Source organism: Pristis pectinata, chromosome 17 (genome assembly GCF_009764475.1).
Source record: "Pristis pectinata isolate sPriPec2 chromosome 17, sPriPec2.1.pri, whole genome shotgun sequence".
Classification (NCBI taxonomy): Eukaryota; Metazoa; Chordata; class Chondrichthyes; order Rhinopristiformes; family Pristidae; genus Pristis; species Pristis pectinata.
In genome coordinates, this window is record NC_067421.1 from 5370257 (window position 1) to 5387197 (window position 16941).

At 50.2% G+C, this 16941-nt stretch overlaps 1 protein-coding gene across 3 annotated transcripts in view; it reads left to right on the forward strand.

Annotated features, from left to right (window-relative positions):
- upb1 (ureidopropionase, beta) overlaps positions 1 to 16941 on the forward strand; it is an 82139-nt gene that overhangs the window by 33341 nt on the left and 31857 nt on the right. For all 3 annotated transcript variants that reach the window (XM_052032061.1, XM_052032063.1, XM_052032062.1), the window contains exon 5: positions 9817 to 9978. In XM_052032061.1, coding sequence (XP_051888021.1) covers positions 9817 to 9978 — 162 coding nt within the window. The remainder of the gene's footprint in view (positions 1 to 9816; positions 9979 to 16941) is intronic.

Below are 16941 nucleotides of genomic sequence, written 5' to 3' on the forward strand. Positions count from 1 at the left end.
GTTGCTGCAGCGTGGGAAAGCTCCTTCACACAAACTGGTGTGGGTGTGCTGGGGCACATGGATGACACCCGTCCTCCTGCAGCACTCGAAACTACACTTAGCTGCGCAGTGCACTTGTACAGGACAGCTTTTCATGTCGCGCTGTGTGCAGCAGCTGCACTGTCCAATCGCCCACCCGGTCCTGGATGCGCGTATGCCTGAGTCTGGGGGCAGACGCGCACCCGGAGTGCCAGCTTGGCTGGAATGGCAGCCTCGGGTGGGCAGAGATCCGACCCGTTCTGGGTGTCTCGGGGACCCCACTGTGTGTGCTGTGGGAAGGGCCAGGTCCTGGGCACTGGAAGGAGGAGGGGGTGATGGCTTCTGCAGGAATAAACCCAGAGAGAGCCAGGCTCCCACCGTCAGCTCTCAGCACGGTTTCTGGAGGCTGTGGGGTTTGTGGGGACAGCTCCAGGCACTTGCCTGTGCTTGGGCTGCTCTGTCTGTCGAGGGGAAGGTCACCGTGCCATTGATAGCTCGTATTTGGGTTCTGGGCGATGCTGCCATTAATTGTCCTTGAGAAGGTGGGGGTCAGCACCACCTCGAACTGCTGCAGTGCTCCTAGTGAATGTTCCTCAGGGATGCAGCTCCAGGACTGCTGCAGTGATGGACTACCGATTATACTTACATGTCAGGGTGACGCATGACTTAGAGGGGAATCTTCAGGTGGTGGTGTTACCGTGCACCTTCTGCCTTCGTCTTACTTGGTGACAGAGAATGTGGGTTTGGGAGGTTCTGTCTGAGTAGCCCGGCTGAGTAACTGCAGTGAATTTAGACGGTGCACATGGCATTCACTGCACTGGTAGTGGAGGGAGTAAATGCTCAGGATGGTGGGTGGGCTGCTAAACAGTGGCTTTGGCCTGGACGGTGTCAAGCTTGAGAGTTGTTGGAGCTGGACTCATCCAGGCAGAAGGGGAGTATTCCATCTCATTCCTGACTCATGCCTTGTAGGTGGTGGAGATGAGTTACCCGTTAGTTATAGAGATACAGCATAGAAACTTTGAACAGAGTCCACACTGACGAACAGTATCCATTCGCACTAATCCTATCTTAATCCAGTTTTCTTTTATTCTCCCCACATTTTCATCAACTCTCCCCAGATTCTATTTCTCACCTACACACTAGGTGCAATTTACAGTGACCAATTAACTTACCAACCGGTGGGGCTTTTGGTATGTGGGAGGAAATCGGAGCACCTTGAGAAAACCCACATGGTCACGGAGGACCTGCAAACTCCACACAGACAGCACCAGAGGTCAGGCTTGAACCCAGGTCTCTACTCGCTGTGCCGCTGTCACAGGATAGCCAGCCTCTGACCTCTTTGTGTAGCCGTGGTATTTATGTGGCTAATCCAGTTGATTTTCTGGTCAATGGTGATCTTCAGGACAGTAATGGTGGGGGACTCTGCTACAGTAATGCCTTTGAATGTCAAGGGTAGGTGGCTAGATTCTCTTCTGTTGGAGATGGTCAAAAGCTGTTGGTTTTGTGTTATAATTGTCCTTTGCCACTTGTCAGTCCATGCCTGATTGTTGTCTAGGCCTTGCTACATTGGCTGAGGGGTGTAACCGTCAGTGAATATCCCCAATTCTGACCACCTGATGGATGGGAGATCGTCTGAAGGGAAGCTGCAGGGGGTGGTGTTTCCATGTATCTGTTCTATGTCGTTGGTGGAAGAGGATGCAGGCTGGGAGATGCTGTGGAGGGGTCAGGGCGAGTAACTGCAGTGCACTTTGTGGACGATTCCCAAAGTGCGCAGTAGTGGAGGGAATGAATCTTCTGTCATCTTGCGTAGTCCCCGGGTTTGAGGATGGTTTATTTCCACTTGCGTTTTCTGGCTTCTGAAGATTGTGGGAACTGCAGACTCTTCCACGGATGGAGCAGGAGGTGCCTGAAGGGGCAGGCAGGTAGTTTGTGAATTGACGTACACCTTGTGCTGTTTATGCTTCCTGAACACTTCCTGAACTCTGTGTGCTTCCTGAACACTGAACACTCCCCCTCCATGTTGAGTGGTGACGGACCAGGAACACCCAGATTTCAGGGTTGTTGCATTTCCTCAAGGAGATTTTGAGTATCCTTGAACCTTTTCCCCTTTCCACTTAGTAACATCTTCCCGTGACAGAGCCTGGGGTAGTGTCTGCTTTGGGAGTTTGGTGTCTGATTTTCAAGTGATGTGGTCCATCCAGGGTAGCTGATGTAATTAGATCCTCAGTGCTGGGAGAGGATGCCGACGTTGGTTTGGAAGAGGATGCTGAGGTTGCTTTAGGAGAGGATGCAGAGGTTGGTTTGGAAGAGGATGCCGAGGTTGCTTTGGGAGAGGATGCAGAGGTTGGTTTGGAAGAGGATGCCGAGGTTGCTTTGGGAGAGGATGCAGAGGTTGGTTTGCGAATCTTTCCAGTGAATTGGGAGAATTTGGCAGTGACAGACTTAATGGTTATCTCTGCAGTGCCTCAATGTCTGCAGCAGGTAGCCCAGGTCTTGCTCTAAGACCTAGACTATCTGCAGGTCTAAACGGTCATTCCCCTCAGAGGGAAAGAATGTTCAGCATGGTGGATGGGGAACTAACCGAGTGGGCTGCCATTTGCTGGGTGTGTGGAGTTTCTTGTTACTGGCGCAGTGCCTGGGTAAGTGGGGAGTGTTGCACCACACCCCTGACTTGTTCCTTGGAGATGATGGAAGGGTCACGAGAGGTGAGTTGGTCGCAGCAGGATGCCCAACCTCTCACTGGTGTGATGCAGGGGGGCGGTGCGATGCTGGGGGCACGTGGTGATGCTGGGGGGGTGCGTGGGGATGCTGGGGGGTGGCGTGATGCTGGGGGTGGGGGGGGTGGCGGGATGTGGGGGGCGGGAGGCGTGAGGTTGAACAGCGGGGGTGGGGGCTAGGGTGCCTTTGTATCATGTGAAAACAGAAGATGCTGGGGAAACTGGGCAGGTCGGGCAGCCTCTGTGGAAGGGAAATGGTTAACGTTTCAAGTTGACAATCCTCCATCAGAACTGGGAAAAGATAGAAATGAGCCAGGTTTCACAGCACTGGGGGATGGGGATGGGGAGGTGTGACCCGTGTGGCTGCTCCAGCATGTTGACCCCAAGCTCTTTAGGTTTGCCTGTGCTGCTCCCTGCCCTCCCTCCCTCCCTCCCTCCTGCACTCCTCCCTCCCTCCCTCCTGCACTCCTCCCTGACCCAGGGTCGGTCCCCTGGTTGGACAGTGATGGCAGAGTGAGGGATATGCTGGGCCGTGATCTGCTGCTGATGGTCCACGGTGCCTCGGATGCCCAGGTTAGAGCTGCCACATCTGTTCAGAGTCCGTCCCATTCAGCACACAGCACGATGAAGGGATTGCTTGGCATGAAGATGAGGGCTTCATCTTCACAGGTATGTGTGGTAGTCACTTCTGCCAGTGCCGTCGACGACAGATGCCCCTGCCTGGGGTGGACTCGTGAGGACGAGGTTTAGGTTTATCCCCAGTGTTGTTCACTCTGTACCTACCACAGACCCAGTCTGGCCACTCTGTTCCTCAGGACTTGGCTGGCTTGGTCTGTGGTAGAGCTACCAAAACATTCTTGGTGATGGACATTGAAGTTCCCACCCTGAGTACATTCCGTGCCCTTGCTACTTTCAGTGCTCCTTCCCAGTGCTGTTCAACATGGAGAGGCACTGATTCCTCAGCTGACGGAGGATGGTAGGTGGTGAACAGGAGGTTTGCTGGCCCAGGTTTGACCTGATGCCCTGAGACTTAATGGGGCCTGGAGTCCATTTTTGAAGGCTCCAGAGGTTATTCCCTCCTTCTCTTCACTGTGCTCTCCCCTCCTCACTCTGCCCCCCTCCTCATCCCCTTGTGATGGAGGAGTCTGCCACATTGTATGGTCTGATTCTGTGATTTGGACTATACATGACTAATTTGCTGGGCCAATCTGCGAGCACTTCCTCCAATTGAGACAGCAGTCCCCAGATGTTTGTGAAGAGGGGAGGACTTTGCAAGGCTGACTACGTTGCTGCATGTGAGTCAGTGCCCTGGTTGATGCAGGATGAACCATACAACTATTATTTCTCTTGAGACTGCAGATGCTGGAATCTGGAGCAACAAACAATCTGCTGGAGGAACTCAGTGGGTTGAGCAGCATTTGTTGGGGGGAGGAATTGTTGACATTTGAGGTTGAAACCCTGCATCAAGGATGGAGAGGGAAGATAACTGATATAAAGAGGAGAGGGGGACCCATTGGTATTTTGATAAAATTCACATTTGGTGTATTAAACCAACTAAGTTAGTTGTCTGTTGACACAGTTCAAAATTCACTCTTCTAGTTTTCTTGTGGTGAACTTAGAGGAAGTGCAGTTACTTTGATGTCATTGACAGGAACAACTGAGGCAAATGCTTTGCTTTTCCAATAGAAGTTTTAATTAGTTGTGCACTCTCTATGAACCAATTTTAAAGAATTAGACCTTTGCCGCAGATGAGACCATCTGACTACTCAGCACAATTCAGCTGAACGTTTCCAATGCAGATTATAAAATGAGGCCCTAAGCAACTCCTCTGAACAGCTGGGTTATTGGCACAGGCCATCGTTATAGCAACTAATAACAACGTGTGATCTTGTGTTAGAACTTTCCACACAGCAAGTGATTGGCTCCCAGTGTTTGAGATGATGGAGAGACAATGAGTCACTGGCCTCAAGGCCAGCTCATTATCACCTCCAACCTGTGACAGAATGGAACCATATCAATAGGAAGCAGATTCTGACACTTAATGTATCAGTTTTAAGGTACTGTAGTCTAGAGAAGGTACACTGCAATCCAATCAACAATTTTCTTTCCTGATGCAGGGTGTGGTGTCACTGACACCAGTTCCTCCTGGTTCCACGTGTGAGCCTGGACACTGAGGGGCAGTAACTGGGTGCAAGGCTGTTGGCCACCAGTTGTGTGTGCACCGGTCTCATTCCACAGCAGAAACTATGTGTGGAGTAAAAATAGTCCCCGATACACTTGTAAATGTTCAGTGAGGATTTTCCATCTGCTCCTCGGCAGATGACTTCAGCAGGAAGAACGTTTCAGGTTGTAAACTTGTCAAGCCACACATTCACACTCATGCACATGTGAAAATTCACACGCCTCACTTTTCCTGCACATCCACGGCTCTCTCACAGACCATATCTCACTGTTCCTTCGTTGTTGCCGGGTCTAGATCCTGGAACAGCCTATAAACGTTGTTCCTGTGACCACGTGGGTTTCCTCCGGGTGCCCCAGGTTCCTCCCACATGTCACAAAGGTTAATGGCCACAGTAAATTGTCCCAAGGGTGAGAGGTAGAATCTGGGGGGAGTTATCTCGGAGTTATATGAACCTGAAATACGAGCAAAGTTCACAAAACGTTCCAGGGTGCTACAGGAAAATAAATAATGGTGCTTGCAGAATGATTAACAAGGCCTCTGGGAAACAGCTGCAGTTATCTCGGGGTGGGGTGGGGGCGGGCTTGGTGGGTGGGTGCGGGGTCGGGGTAGGGTGGGTGTGGGCTTGGTGGGTCGGGGTGGAATGGGTGTGGGCTCAGCGGGTGGGTGGGTGCAGGCTCGGCGGGTCAGTGGATGGGGGTGGGCTCGGCGGGTCGGTGGATGGGGGTAGGCTCGGCGGGTCGGGGTGGGCTCGGCGGTTCAGTGGGTGCAGGTCGGGTCGGGGTGGGGGCGGGCTCGGCGGGTCGTTGGGTGGGGGTGGGCTTGGCGGGTCGGGGTGGGCTCGGCGGATCGGGGCGGGCTCAGTGGGTCGGTAGGTGGGGGCAGGCTTGGCAGGTCGGGGTGGGCTTGGCGGGTGGGTGCGGGCTCGGGGCGGGCTCGGCGGGTCGGTGGGTGCAGGTTGGGGTGGGGTGGGGGCGGGCTCGGGGTGGGCTCGGCGGGTCGGTGGGTGCAGGTTGGGGTGGGGTGGGGTGGGGGCAGGCTCGGCGGGTTGGTGGGTGGGGGTGGGCTCGGTGGGCCGGGGTGGGCTCGGCAGGTGGGGGCGGGTTGGGGTGGGCTCGTTGGGTGGGTGCAGGTCGGGGTGGGTGGGTTGGGGGGCAGGTTTCCATGCTGTATCTCACTATGACATGAAGTCAGAGATTGGGTGTCCTGTGGCAAGTGACTCCCCTCCTGACCCCCTGCTGTGGCCTTTCCACCTTCTACAAGGGACAAGTCAGGAGTGTGATGGAACAGTCTCCACTGGCCGGGGTGAGTGCTGGAGGACCGCCAGCAATCGCTTCGCCGGCAGTACATCGAGGTGCATGTGTACCACCTACACTTGCACTGTTGCAGGCTCCTGTGACAGACTCAGCCTCTACCAACGAGGGCAGAAGGTGCAGGGGAACACCGTAATCTGCAGCTATCCCTCCAAGGCACAGAGAACGGTTACTTGAAAATAACTTGGCGGCCACAGCACAGTGGGAGCGGCTTCCCCAGAAGGACTGCAGTGGTGGAGCAACACGAGGCTCACCCCACCTTCGGGAGTAATTGGGGATGGGTGATGAGTGCAAGTTGTGCCACCTTCACCCAGAGCCAAATGAAAACCCAAACGCACGCACGTGCAGTCCGCCTTTTCAAGTAAATGAGGACTTTGTGTGATTGCAGCTTGATCTCTTGGCTAGAAAAGAGATTAGAAACTAACTCAGGTCAAATGTAAACTAACTGCTGCTGTTCTGTGGATGCAGGTGGGATTGGGTTTGCTTTTATTGCTTTGTCTTTGCTGGTTTAATTGCATATTTTGTCCACAGTGCACTCTGTGAGTCAGTGGCTATTGATTTTCCAGCCCCTTTTCGTTTAAAGTGCAAATCCTTTTACCTGTGACAGTTCAAAGACATAAATCCATCATTAAATACAAACAGAAAATGTTGAACTAGGCAATTAACTCTTCAGTTTCCAGGAGAGGAAAAGGCAGGTGAATGTTTTGGGTTATTTTTTCTGTTTATTCTTTATTTTTGGGATCTGGGCATCACTGGTCAGGCCAGAGTTTATTCCCATTCCCTGATTATGAGGCCATTTCATTTTGCATTTAGGGGCAGGGCACTTTGGTGGTTAAGGAGTCCCATGCAGAGCAGACTGAGTAAGAACAGCAGATTTCCTTAAGGGACATTGGTGAATCCAATGGGTCTTTCTGGTTCTGCTGTTTTGTGGTCATTATCACTAATGGCTGCTTACTTGCAGATTACTAACCAGTTCCACTGCTGAGGTGGGGCCTGAACTCTGGTCACCCAATGGCTTGTCCAGGGCTCTAGATTATTACCGCTGCCACTGTCTGCAAGCTGTTGCTTCTTTTCCACTATGGTAGTCATGGATAAAGCATTTGCATTAAATAAGCTGTTTACAGAACAGTACAACACAGGAACAGGCCATTTGACCTTCCATGTGTGTGCCAACCATGATGCTAAATTAAACTGATCCCACCTGCCTGCATGTAGTGTGTATTCCTCCATTCCCTGCCTGTTCATGTGCCTGTCTGAATGTTTTGTAAGTGTTGCTGTTGTATCTGCTTCTACCACCAACTTCCATGGCAGCGTGTTCAAGGCACCTACCATTCTCTGTGTAAATTTTTAAAAAGTGCCTCGCAAATCTCCTTTAAACTTTCTCCCCCTCACCTTAAAGCTATGCCCTCTAGTATTTGGCATTTCCACCCTGGTGAAAAGACTCTATCACCCTATCTATACCTCTAGGTGCCTGACTCACCTACCCCCTGCCTGCGTGTGCTCCTCCCCCTCCCCCCACCTTCTTATTCTGGCTTCTGCCCTCCTCCTTTCCAGTCCCGATGAAGGATCTCGGCCCGAAACGTCGACTGTTCATTTCCCTCCGTGGATGCTGCCCGACCCGCTGAGTTCCTCCAGCGTTTTGCATGTGTTGCTATAGGAAAAGTAATAAGCATTGGAGAGGGCGCACAGAGAATTAAGATAAGATATCTTTATTAGTCAGATGTACATCGAAACACTTCCTGCCTGGGATGGAACGTTTAGTTATGAGGAGCGACTGGAGAGGCTGGATCTGTTTTCTCTGGAGCAGATGGGCTAAGGGGGATATAAATGAGGCATAAAAAATTCTGAATGGTACATTATAGGGTAGACTACAGGAAACTTTTCCCCGCATCTGAGGTAGGTAAAACTTGAGGAGGCAGATTTAAGGGGTAAGATATGTCAAGGGGATCTGAGGGGGACCACCTTCACGGAGAGTGGCGAGTACCTGGCACATGCTGCCTGACATAGGTGGAGGCAGAGTTGCTGACAGCATTTAAGAGGCATGGAAGGCTACGGGCGGAGTGCTGGGAAATGGGATTAGCACGAATGGGTGCCCAGTGGGGCGCTTGGAAGTGGCGGGCTGAATGGCCTGTTTTCACATTCTATGACTCTGTGCTTGGCGACTCGGTTGTTCGGAGGCACCCAGGGGTGGACGGTAAATGCGAACCGTTCCCGTAGCGTCCACAACCCGAGAATCGCTTTCTCTGAAAACCGGAGAAGCATGCACTTCTTCTCTGGTGTGATGTACTCCGCCGCTGTCTGACCAGCTGGGGTTCACTCGAGCAAAGCTGTGTTTAGGAAAGGTGCGGTACACCTGCCGGGACCTGTGGAACCATATCCCAGCAAGGACCTTCTGGAGAAGGAGACAGAAGTGGAGGCCAGTGAGAGCAGTGCAAGGATCACTGTCTTTGGTGTATGCGTTCATTACTCAAACAGCCCCACATTCTGTGCATTGGGAAGAAGTACTGACTTCCCTTTTCCGAGCAGTTTTGCCCCATTTGGGACTGTTAAATTGGTGTGTTCAGTGGACAGATTACAATAGCTGCTGTGGCTCTTGCACCTGTCGTCCATTCCTGTCTCTGCAATGACGTTTGAACGTTTTGTAGAACATTTGTTTTGATGGGAATTTCCTTCTCCGGCTGGATTCCGATTCTGCCACTTCAAGAGGAAACACTGGGCCACAGTGGATTAGTAAAGCTCTTTACACGAGTGTGAACGGAATTGTGAGAAACGAGTGCTAACTTTTAATTGGATAGGAAGTTAAGTTTGCAGTAACAGCTTCTGAGTAAGCTGAAGTTCCATAAGCACGTTCCATAAACACGGTCCTCAAATCCGGTGTCACAGCAGCAGCAAAAGGCCCGGCAGAATCCGGAGCCAGCAGCCACATCTGGTTCTCAATGACAGAGCTCCAGTTTACCACGGATGGACCTGATGCAGGGCCCGTACGTACTGACCCCCGAGGGACCTGACACCTGGAGTTACCTTAGCTGTGTATGCTGGGAGTGGCTGTAACTTGGAAAGCTGCCAGAATGCCCTGGGCCTGTTTTCTGCAGTCTGTTTCAGCACATCTGCCGGACCCGTGGGACAGGGTTACTTGCTGCCTCCCCCCAGGAGCTGAGAACTGCCTGTGGAGGGTGATCATGGTCCTCCCGTACTGTGGCAGAGTGTCCTGTGCTGCCTCTGCCCATCACCCCCACACCGTCCCTTGTGGCAGAGCTGGCGGTGGTGTCCTGCATCCTCCCTGCTCCACAGCATTCCGACATCAAATATGTGCGTCGTAAGTAAAAGTGGAGTAGTCAGTGGCTCTGCTCGTTTCACCTCTTAATTTTTGTCAAAACCTGACCGGTCCAAATTTGAAAGAATACCTAGAATGTTAAAAATCTGAAATAAACGGGAAGCTCTGGATATGCTCAGAATCCATAGCGAGAGAAATGGAATTAACATTTCACCGGCCTTTCATCAGCTACAAACCAGGTTCTCATTACCGTTTTTGTTTTTCCTTCTCTCTTTCCTGCTCTCTCGTCCCCTCCCGCCGCCTCCCTTCCTGCAGCTTGCAAGGAAGTACAACCTAGTTGTCGTGTCCCCAATCCTGGAGCGGGATGAGCTTCACGGAGACACATTGTGGAACACAGCGGTGGTGATTTCAAACTCCGGCAGGGTTCTGGGCAAGACTAGGAAGAACCACATTCCCAGGGTTGGAGACTTTAATGAGGTAAGAACAAAGTTAAATGTTGAGCCCTTCAATGTATAAAGCATGATGATTGCAGCAGGAGACACTTGTGTCCAGTCTCTTTGGCTACTCAGTGGCAACACCGTAATGAGGTTGTGTTCCCGATTGACGATGCCCCCCTGATGTTGAACTGACTGGGGCAGGGAGCTCCTGCTCAGTGCTGTGAAGACGTGCTGTGGTGACGGAGAGCTGCAGACATAACCCCTGGCCCAAGGAAGGGACCCTGCTTATGTTATTGTCCACTGACCCTGCAGCTGACTGGGGATTGAAAGGAAGGTCTGGGTTTTATGCACCACTTCTCATGTCCCTGTGAGGACCTCCCCAGAGTGCTCCATCGTCAGATCGGTGAGAAACACAGCAGTAAGCTGCCTCCAGCACCAACCAGGTATTGACCTGTTAACCCTTTTGGTTATGTTGATTGAGAGAAATAATCAGGACACCAGGAGAACCTCCCTGCTCCTCAGAGTACTGTCATGTGCTCTTCTAGGCCCATCTAAGAGAGCAGCATGGCCTCAGTTACACATCCCATCTGACAGAGACCCTTTGACCAAGCAACACCCCACTGGACTACACTGGATTCTCAGCCTGGACGTGTGTGTGGGTCTTCAGCCTGTGGCTTTCTGACTGTTCACGGAGAGCTGAGAGTGGGATTATATTGGGGATTGAGGACTTTGGTGAATTCGAGTGTGGGGATTTCCATAGAATCGTAGAGCACTGAAGTGGACGCTCCTTGCCCACGGCGACCGTGACGCCCCTCTACACTCGCCCCATTTGCCTGCATTAGACCCATATCACCCTGGGCCTTTCCTGTCAGTGCGCCTGTCCAAACACCCTTTAAGTGTTTGTAACTGTATCTGCCTCCACCACCTCCTCTGGCAGCTCATTCCAGATAGTCATCACCCTCTGTGTGGAAACCTTCCCCCTCAAATCTGCTTTAAATTTCTCCCCTCTCACCTTGTGCCCTCTACTTCTAGACTCCACTGCCCCGAATAGACTCTGACTGTCTCTCATGATGTTACAAACCTCTATAAGGTCACCTCTCAGCCTCCGACACTCCAGCCTGTCCAATCTCTCCCCATAACCACAGCCCTCCATTCCAGGCAACATCTCTTCTGCACTCTCTCTATTGCTACCACCCCCTTCCTATAGTGGTGGCGACCAGTACTGTACACAATGCTCCAAATGCAGTCTAACCAATGTTTCGTACAGCTGTAACATGGCGTCTCAATGCCTCAGCTTATGAAGGTAACCAAATGCCTTCTTCATTGCTCTATCCACCTGTGTCACCACTTTGGGGAGCTATGGACTTGGAAGGTCTCTGTACATCAACGCTCTGAAGGTCCCTGCCATTTACTCTATATACCTGAATTTGACTTCCCAAATTCATAACCTCACCTCTTTTCTGTAATAATCCCATCTGCCACCTCTCCATCTGATCTATATCCCACCGCGTCCTTGGGCTATCTTCTTCACTACCTACAACCCCAATTTTCACGTCATCTGCAAACTTGCTCATCAGACCACCTGCATTTGTATCCTTTATCAGATCCCTTGTGCCTTAACCCTGCAGGACCTTGTCAAAAGCCTTGCTGAAGTCCAGGTGAACCACGTCTACTGTACTGCCTTCATCAATAGTCTCAGTTATCTCCTCAAAAAAAAACTCAACCAGATTTGTGAGATGTGAATTCCCCTGCACAAAACCGTGCTGACTCCTAATCAGCCCTGCCTTTCCTAATGAACATAAATCCCGTTTTAGGGAATTGCTAACTGAGGAATGTGGCTTGTGGTTTTGGGATAATGGATTAAGGGCTTGGATTGGAGGTAACAGGTTGCTGATGCTGGCAACCCTGTTGTTACTGTCATACTAACTGACCACTAACTTTCTACATGGAATGGAAGTACATCTAATGCGTCTGCGGTTGCCTGTACCTGCTTTGCCTTCCCCTTTCAGAATTAGCCCTTTTCAAATCTGTGGATCTCAATAAATCCTCATAATAGTTGGCCGTGCTTCCAAATCTTCTCATTGGTTTCTCTAACAGTGGAAGAAGTACCAAGTATCCCTGGTGGCCTGTTTCCATCAAACTCTCCATATTTCTGGAGAATTAAGTCATTAATTTGATGAGGGTGTTGTTGTTCACCCCTCCCTTGTGATGTTTGGAGGGAAACCCATTCAGTCTGGTTATTGTGCAGATCTCTCCCACTGTCCTCTTCCTGTTCCTCTGCTAAATTTGGGAGCTTGACGCCTGAATGGCTGGTGTGTTGGAAAGTAGGGGAGGGGTTCTCACAGTCAGGGATGCTCAGCTAGGGGCTGACGGTTCAAGGGATGTGTCAAGTTGTGGAGATGTGGAAAAGTGAGGCCACGGAGGGATTTAATTTGGATGAGAATGTTGCACAGGAGGCTCTGGGGACTGTGGGCCAGTCCGGTGGGTGACAGTGAGGACAAGATGTGAGGTAATTGGAAGTAGTGTGGCCTCTCAGCCACTTGGTGCAACATCAAGGATTGGACATAGAAACATAGAATATAGGAGCAGGAGGAGGCCATTCAGCCCCTCTAGCCTGTTCCGCCATTCAACGCAGTCATGGCTCTCCCCCACCACCCTCTCCTTAAATCCCTCAATGCCTTCTGTATCTAAAAAATTTACCACCTCAAAAACATCCAGCCGCTTGGCCTCTGTGGTAGAAATTCCACAGGTTCAACACCCTCTTTGGAATAACCTCAATCCTTAATCTCCTGCCTGTAACCTCCTCTGGATGTACCAGCCAGGCGGAACTTTAGAACCATAGAACAATACAGCACAGAAAACAGGCCATTCGACCCTTCTAGTCTGTGCTGAAACGTTATTCCACTAGTCCCACTTCCCTGCACCCAGTCCATAACCCTCCAGACCTCTCCTGTCCATGTATCTATCCAATTTATTCTTAAAGCTTAAGAGTGAGCCCGCATTCACTACATCAGATGGCAGCTCGTTCCACACTCCCACCACTCTCTGAGTGAAGAAGTTCTCCCTAATGGTCCCCTAAAACCTTTCCCCCTTCACCCTAAAGCCATGTCCTCCCGTACTTATCTCTCCTAATCTAGGTGGAAAGAGCCTACTCGTATTAACTCTGTCTATGCCCCTCATAATTTTGTAAACCTCTATCAAATCTCCCCTCATTCTTCTACACTCCAAGGAATAAAGTCCTAACCTGTTCAATCTTTCCCTGTAACTCAACTCCTGAAGACCCGGCAACATTCTAGTAAATCTCCTCTGCACTCTTTCAATCTTACTGATATCCTTCCTATAGTTAGGTGACCAGAACTGCACACAATACTCCACATTTGGCCTCACCAATGTCTTATACAACCTCACCATAACATCCCAACTCCTATACTCAGAACTTTGATTTATAAATGCCAGGATGCCAAAAGCCTTCTTTACAACCCTGTCTACCTGTGACGCCACCTTCAGGGAATTATGTATCTGAACTCCCAGATCCCTTTGTTCCTCCGCACTCCTCAGTGCCCTGCCATTTACTGTGTATGTCCTACCTTGATTTGTCCTTCCAAAATGCAACACCTCACACTTGTCTGCATTAAATTCCATCTGCCATTTTCTGGCCCATTCTTCCAGTTGGTTCAGATCCCTCTGCAAACTTTCTCCCACAGTCAGTATTCTAGTCCTGTCAGAGTTTCTCTTTAAGTTCTAATGACTACCTAGTCAACTCGATCTCTCTTCATTTGACAATCCCGCTCTCCTCAAAGTCAGTCTGCACTCCCCCCTCAGGCAAGTATACCCTTCCTGAGGCAGGAGATCAGGACCGCACACAGTACTCACGGTGTGGTCTCACCGAGGCCGTGTATAAACGAGGCAAGACGTCCTCGCCACTTTTTCCCAAGTTGTACTGCGTCTGCCATGTCCTTGCCCACTCACTCAATCTGTCTGTTGCCTTGAAGCTGCTTTTTATGCTCCCCCGAGACTTTTAATCCCAGTTGTGTGTCGTAAGCAAACTTCAAAGTATTACGGTCTGATCCCTTCTCCATGTCATTGAGTGGCTGAGGCCCGAGTGCTGTTAGCCTTCTCGATACTATCTGCCCCTGATCCTGATTAATGAAGAAGTTTCCTGAGGAATTTGGGAGCTTGCGCTGTGTTGACATCTATGACTTTGCACCATCAGCAGACAGATTAAAGTGGAAACTGCACATTAATTTCAGAGGGAAGCACTTATCACAGTCACTCTACGCAACTGTTATTAAACGCAATGAGGCCTAAATATACAACAGGAACTGGCAATCATTTTAAGAGCACTGCTATTGCATTTTATTAACATTGAGAACTGGATGGCTGTCTAATGTGTTTTATTTATACGGAGCACATCCTTTGTATGAGCCATTAAGGATCAGCCCAGATGCATGCAGTAGACGTTAAATGAGGTAGGAAAGAGTAGTAAGACAATAGAGTGTTTGATTCTGAAGATGAGTGAGAACTAGCCTGTACGTGATACACTTTACTGGAAATATAACTTATTATTTATGCCAAACCATTTTAGACGCCCCACATTAAATGTGCTCTGATAGTTTTTTAGATTTGCTCCAATACTTTCTCATGCTTTTCTTTTTAACCTTGGACTATCTCCCCTTGTCTGGTGTTATAATTCTACCCAACATTGTGCTCCCATTCACAACGCACTAATGTGCAGCAACAAATACTGTTGAATCACAATTTACCATAAACCTTGAGCAAAACTCTGGCTGTTCCCATGAGGATGATGGCTCCATTTAGTCTAGGCAGGAAGACTGCAGAGTTTCTGGTGTGTCCCTGGTGTAATGTCCACCCTCTGATCTGATTGTAGGACCTCCTCCTTCTTGGTTAAAGCCATCCATTGCTCTGGGGTCGTCTGGGAGAGCAGAGGGTCCCAGCTCTTCTTTTCTTGGTCCCGTGGTCTTGATCCTTCCACTGTTTGTCTCCAGAACTGCCAGAAGCGTTGTTACTAACAGAGGTGACCAGCAGGCCCTGTTGTAATGGGGCGTGTGCTGGTTAGGCTCTGGCTTTCTGCATGGAGGGGAAGGGGAGCGATGGTGCCTGTGATGTGTGCCAGCTTTCTTCCCAATATTCCAGTAAGGGATATGAGATCACGTGTATGGGCGGATGGCAAATGAGGACTGGATCAGCCCCAGCTCTCTGCCCTGTACAGTCCAATAATCCGGGCAACGTCTGGTCTTGCACATGGAATGTCAACTGGGTCCAGGAGCCAGGTGTGCTGGATGTGTGCCAGTCCAAGTCTCAGTAGTTGCAGGAATGTGGGGGACTTCAGATCCTCACGAAATATGCCAGTACTTGCATGGCATGTAGGTGTAGCAGTGGATGAGGGGAGGGCTGCTCACTCCTGATGCTACTTGGGCTAGTAAACTTGTGGTTAAGGCAGTGTTGTTTTAGTCTGATGGTTAAATGCCCACCATTTAGCAGCAGAGCCAGTTACTGACTCAGAGATACAGCACAGAAACAGGCACTTCAGCCCACTGAGTGTACGCCAACCGTCAACCGCACCTTTACACCAACCCTATTTTGTTCTCCCCGCATTCCCATCAGCTGCCGCCCACCCCAGCCAGATTCTACCACTTGCCCCCACGCTAGGGGCACAGCGGCCGATCAACCTGCCATCCCGCATGTCTTTGGGGTGTGCGAGGAAACCGGAGCACCCGGGGGGGGGTGGGGGGGGGTGCTGCGGAGGGGGGGACTCGCACAGTCACAGGGAGAGTGTGCAAACTCCCCACAGACAGCACCAGAGGTCAGGATTGAACCCAAGTCGCTGGAGCTGTGAGGTGGTGGTTGTGCCCACAACTCATCCAGAAGTTGTTCTGTAGACTTCATTAGAGGCTGTTCGGCGAAGACTTCAAGCCATTCCTCCCTGATCCTTTCTTTTCTCTCCTATGGGGCAGGGACTGATTTCTGCTTATCACAGTTCACACAAAGCCCACCACATCCTGCCAGCACCCTGTGCCTCTCCCCTTGGACGGCATCATTCTCAGGAAGTTTATCTATCATGTAAACCACAGCTGCAGCCCAGTACTGTGTTGTAAGCCTTGTCTTTCTTGGTGTAAACCTGTCTGCTAATGATAATTAAAATGGTGAGCTTTGTTTTCAAAAGAATTCACATATTTTGCTGAATAAGTATTGCAAGATCAGTCCTAGTCTAAGGATCAAGCTCTCTGCTTCCAGTTTCTCTCCAAAGAAAGCTAATAATTTCATGTCTTGGATTTGCTTTCAAACAACAGCTGCAAACTGTCTTAGAGAAGCAGCTGGGACTCTTGTGTAATCACTATATTCTGAAAAATCACCCTGATTTTTTTTTTGTTTTTGAAACTTGAAGACATTAAACCAGTTAATTGCATTTTCTGGCCTATCCTTTATAAATGGCTGGAAGTGCTTTGATTTATGATGAGAAGCTCATAACTCCATTAGACTGCCTAATCCTGGCAGCATGAGATCTCTGGGCGAGTGTGAAGCAGTGCTACTGTTGTACAAGATAACTGCTCGACAATTGTCGGCCTTTTTTTTCACCAAGCTGCCTGCAGAAAGTGATTTTGATGCTTTTATCTCTTTAATGTACCTTTAGATTTGTCTAGAAAGGTATCACAACTGGTAAATAACGTTCCAGCTGCTAAGGAGGTTGCATCATTGTTGGTGTGGGAGGGGAACACACAACTTGTGGATCCGTTGTTTGTTAAATATGCTGTCTGATTCTCCCAAGTGTGCCAGTTCATTTCTACAACCAAAACAAATTTACATTTCAGCCCATCACACGTGAGCTGCTGAGCAGGTCTTGCCCAGCCCAGTCCCAACTCCAGCCCGATCCCACCTCCAGCACAGTGTCTATACCCTGCAGGTCATGGCTCTTCCAGAGCACCCCCTGTACAGTCAAACCTCGTATTACCAAAGGGATGTCTTCCTGGAATCCACTTTATTA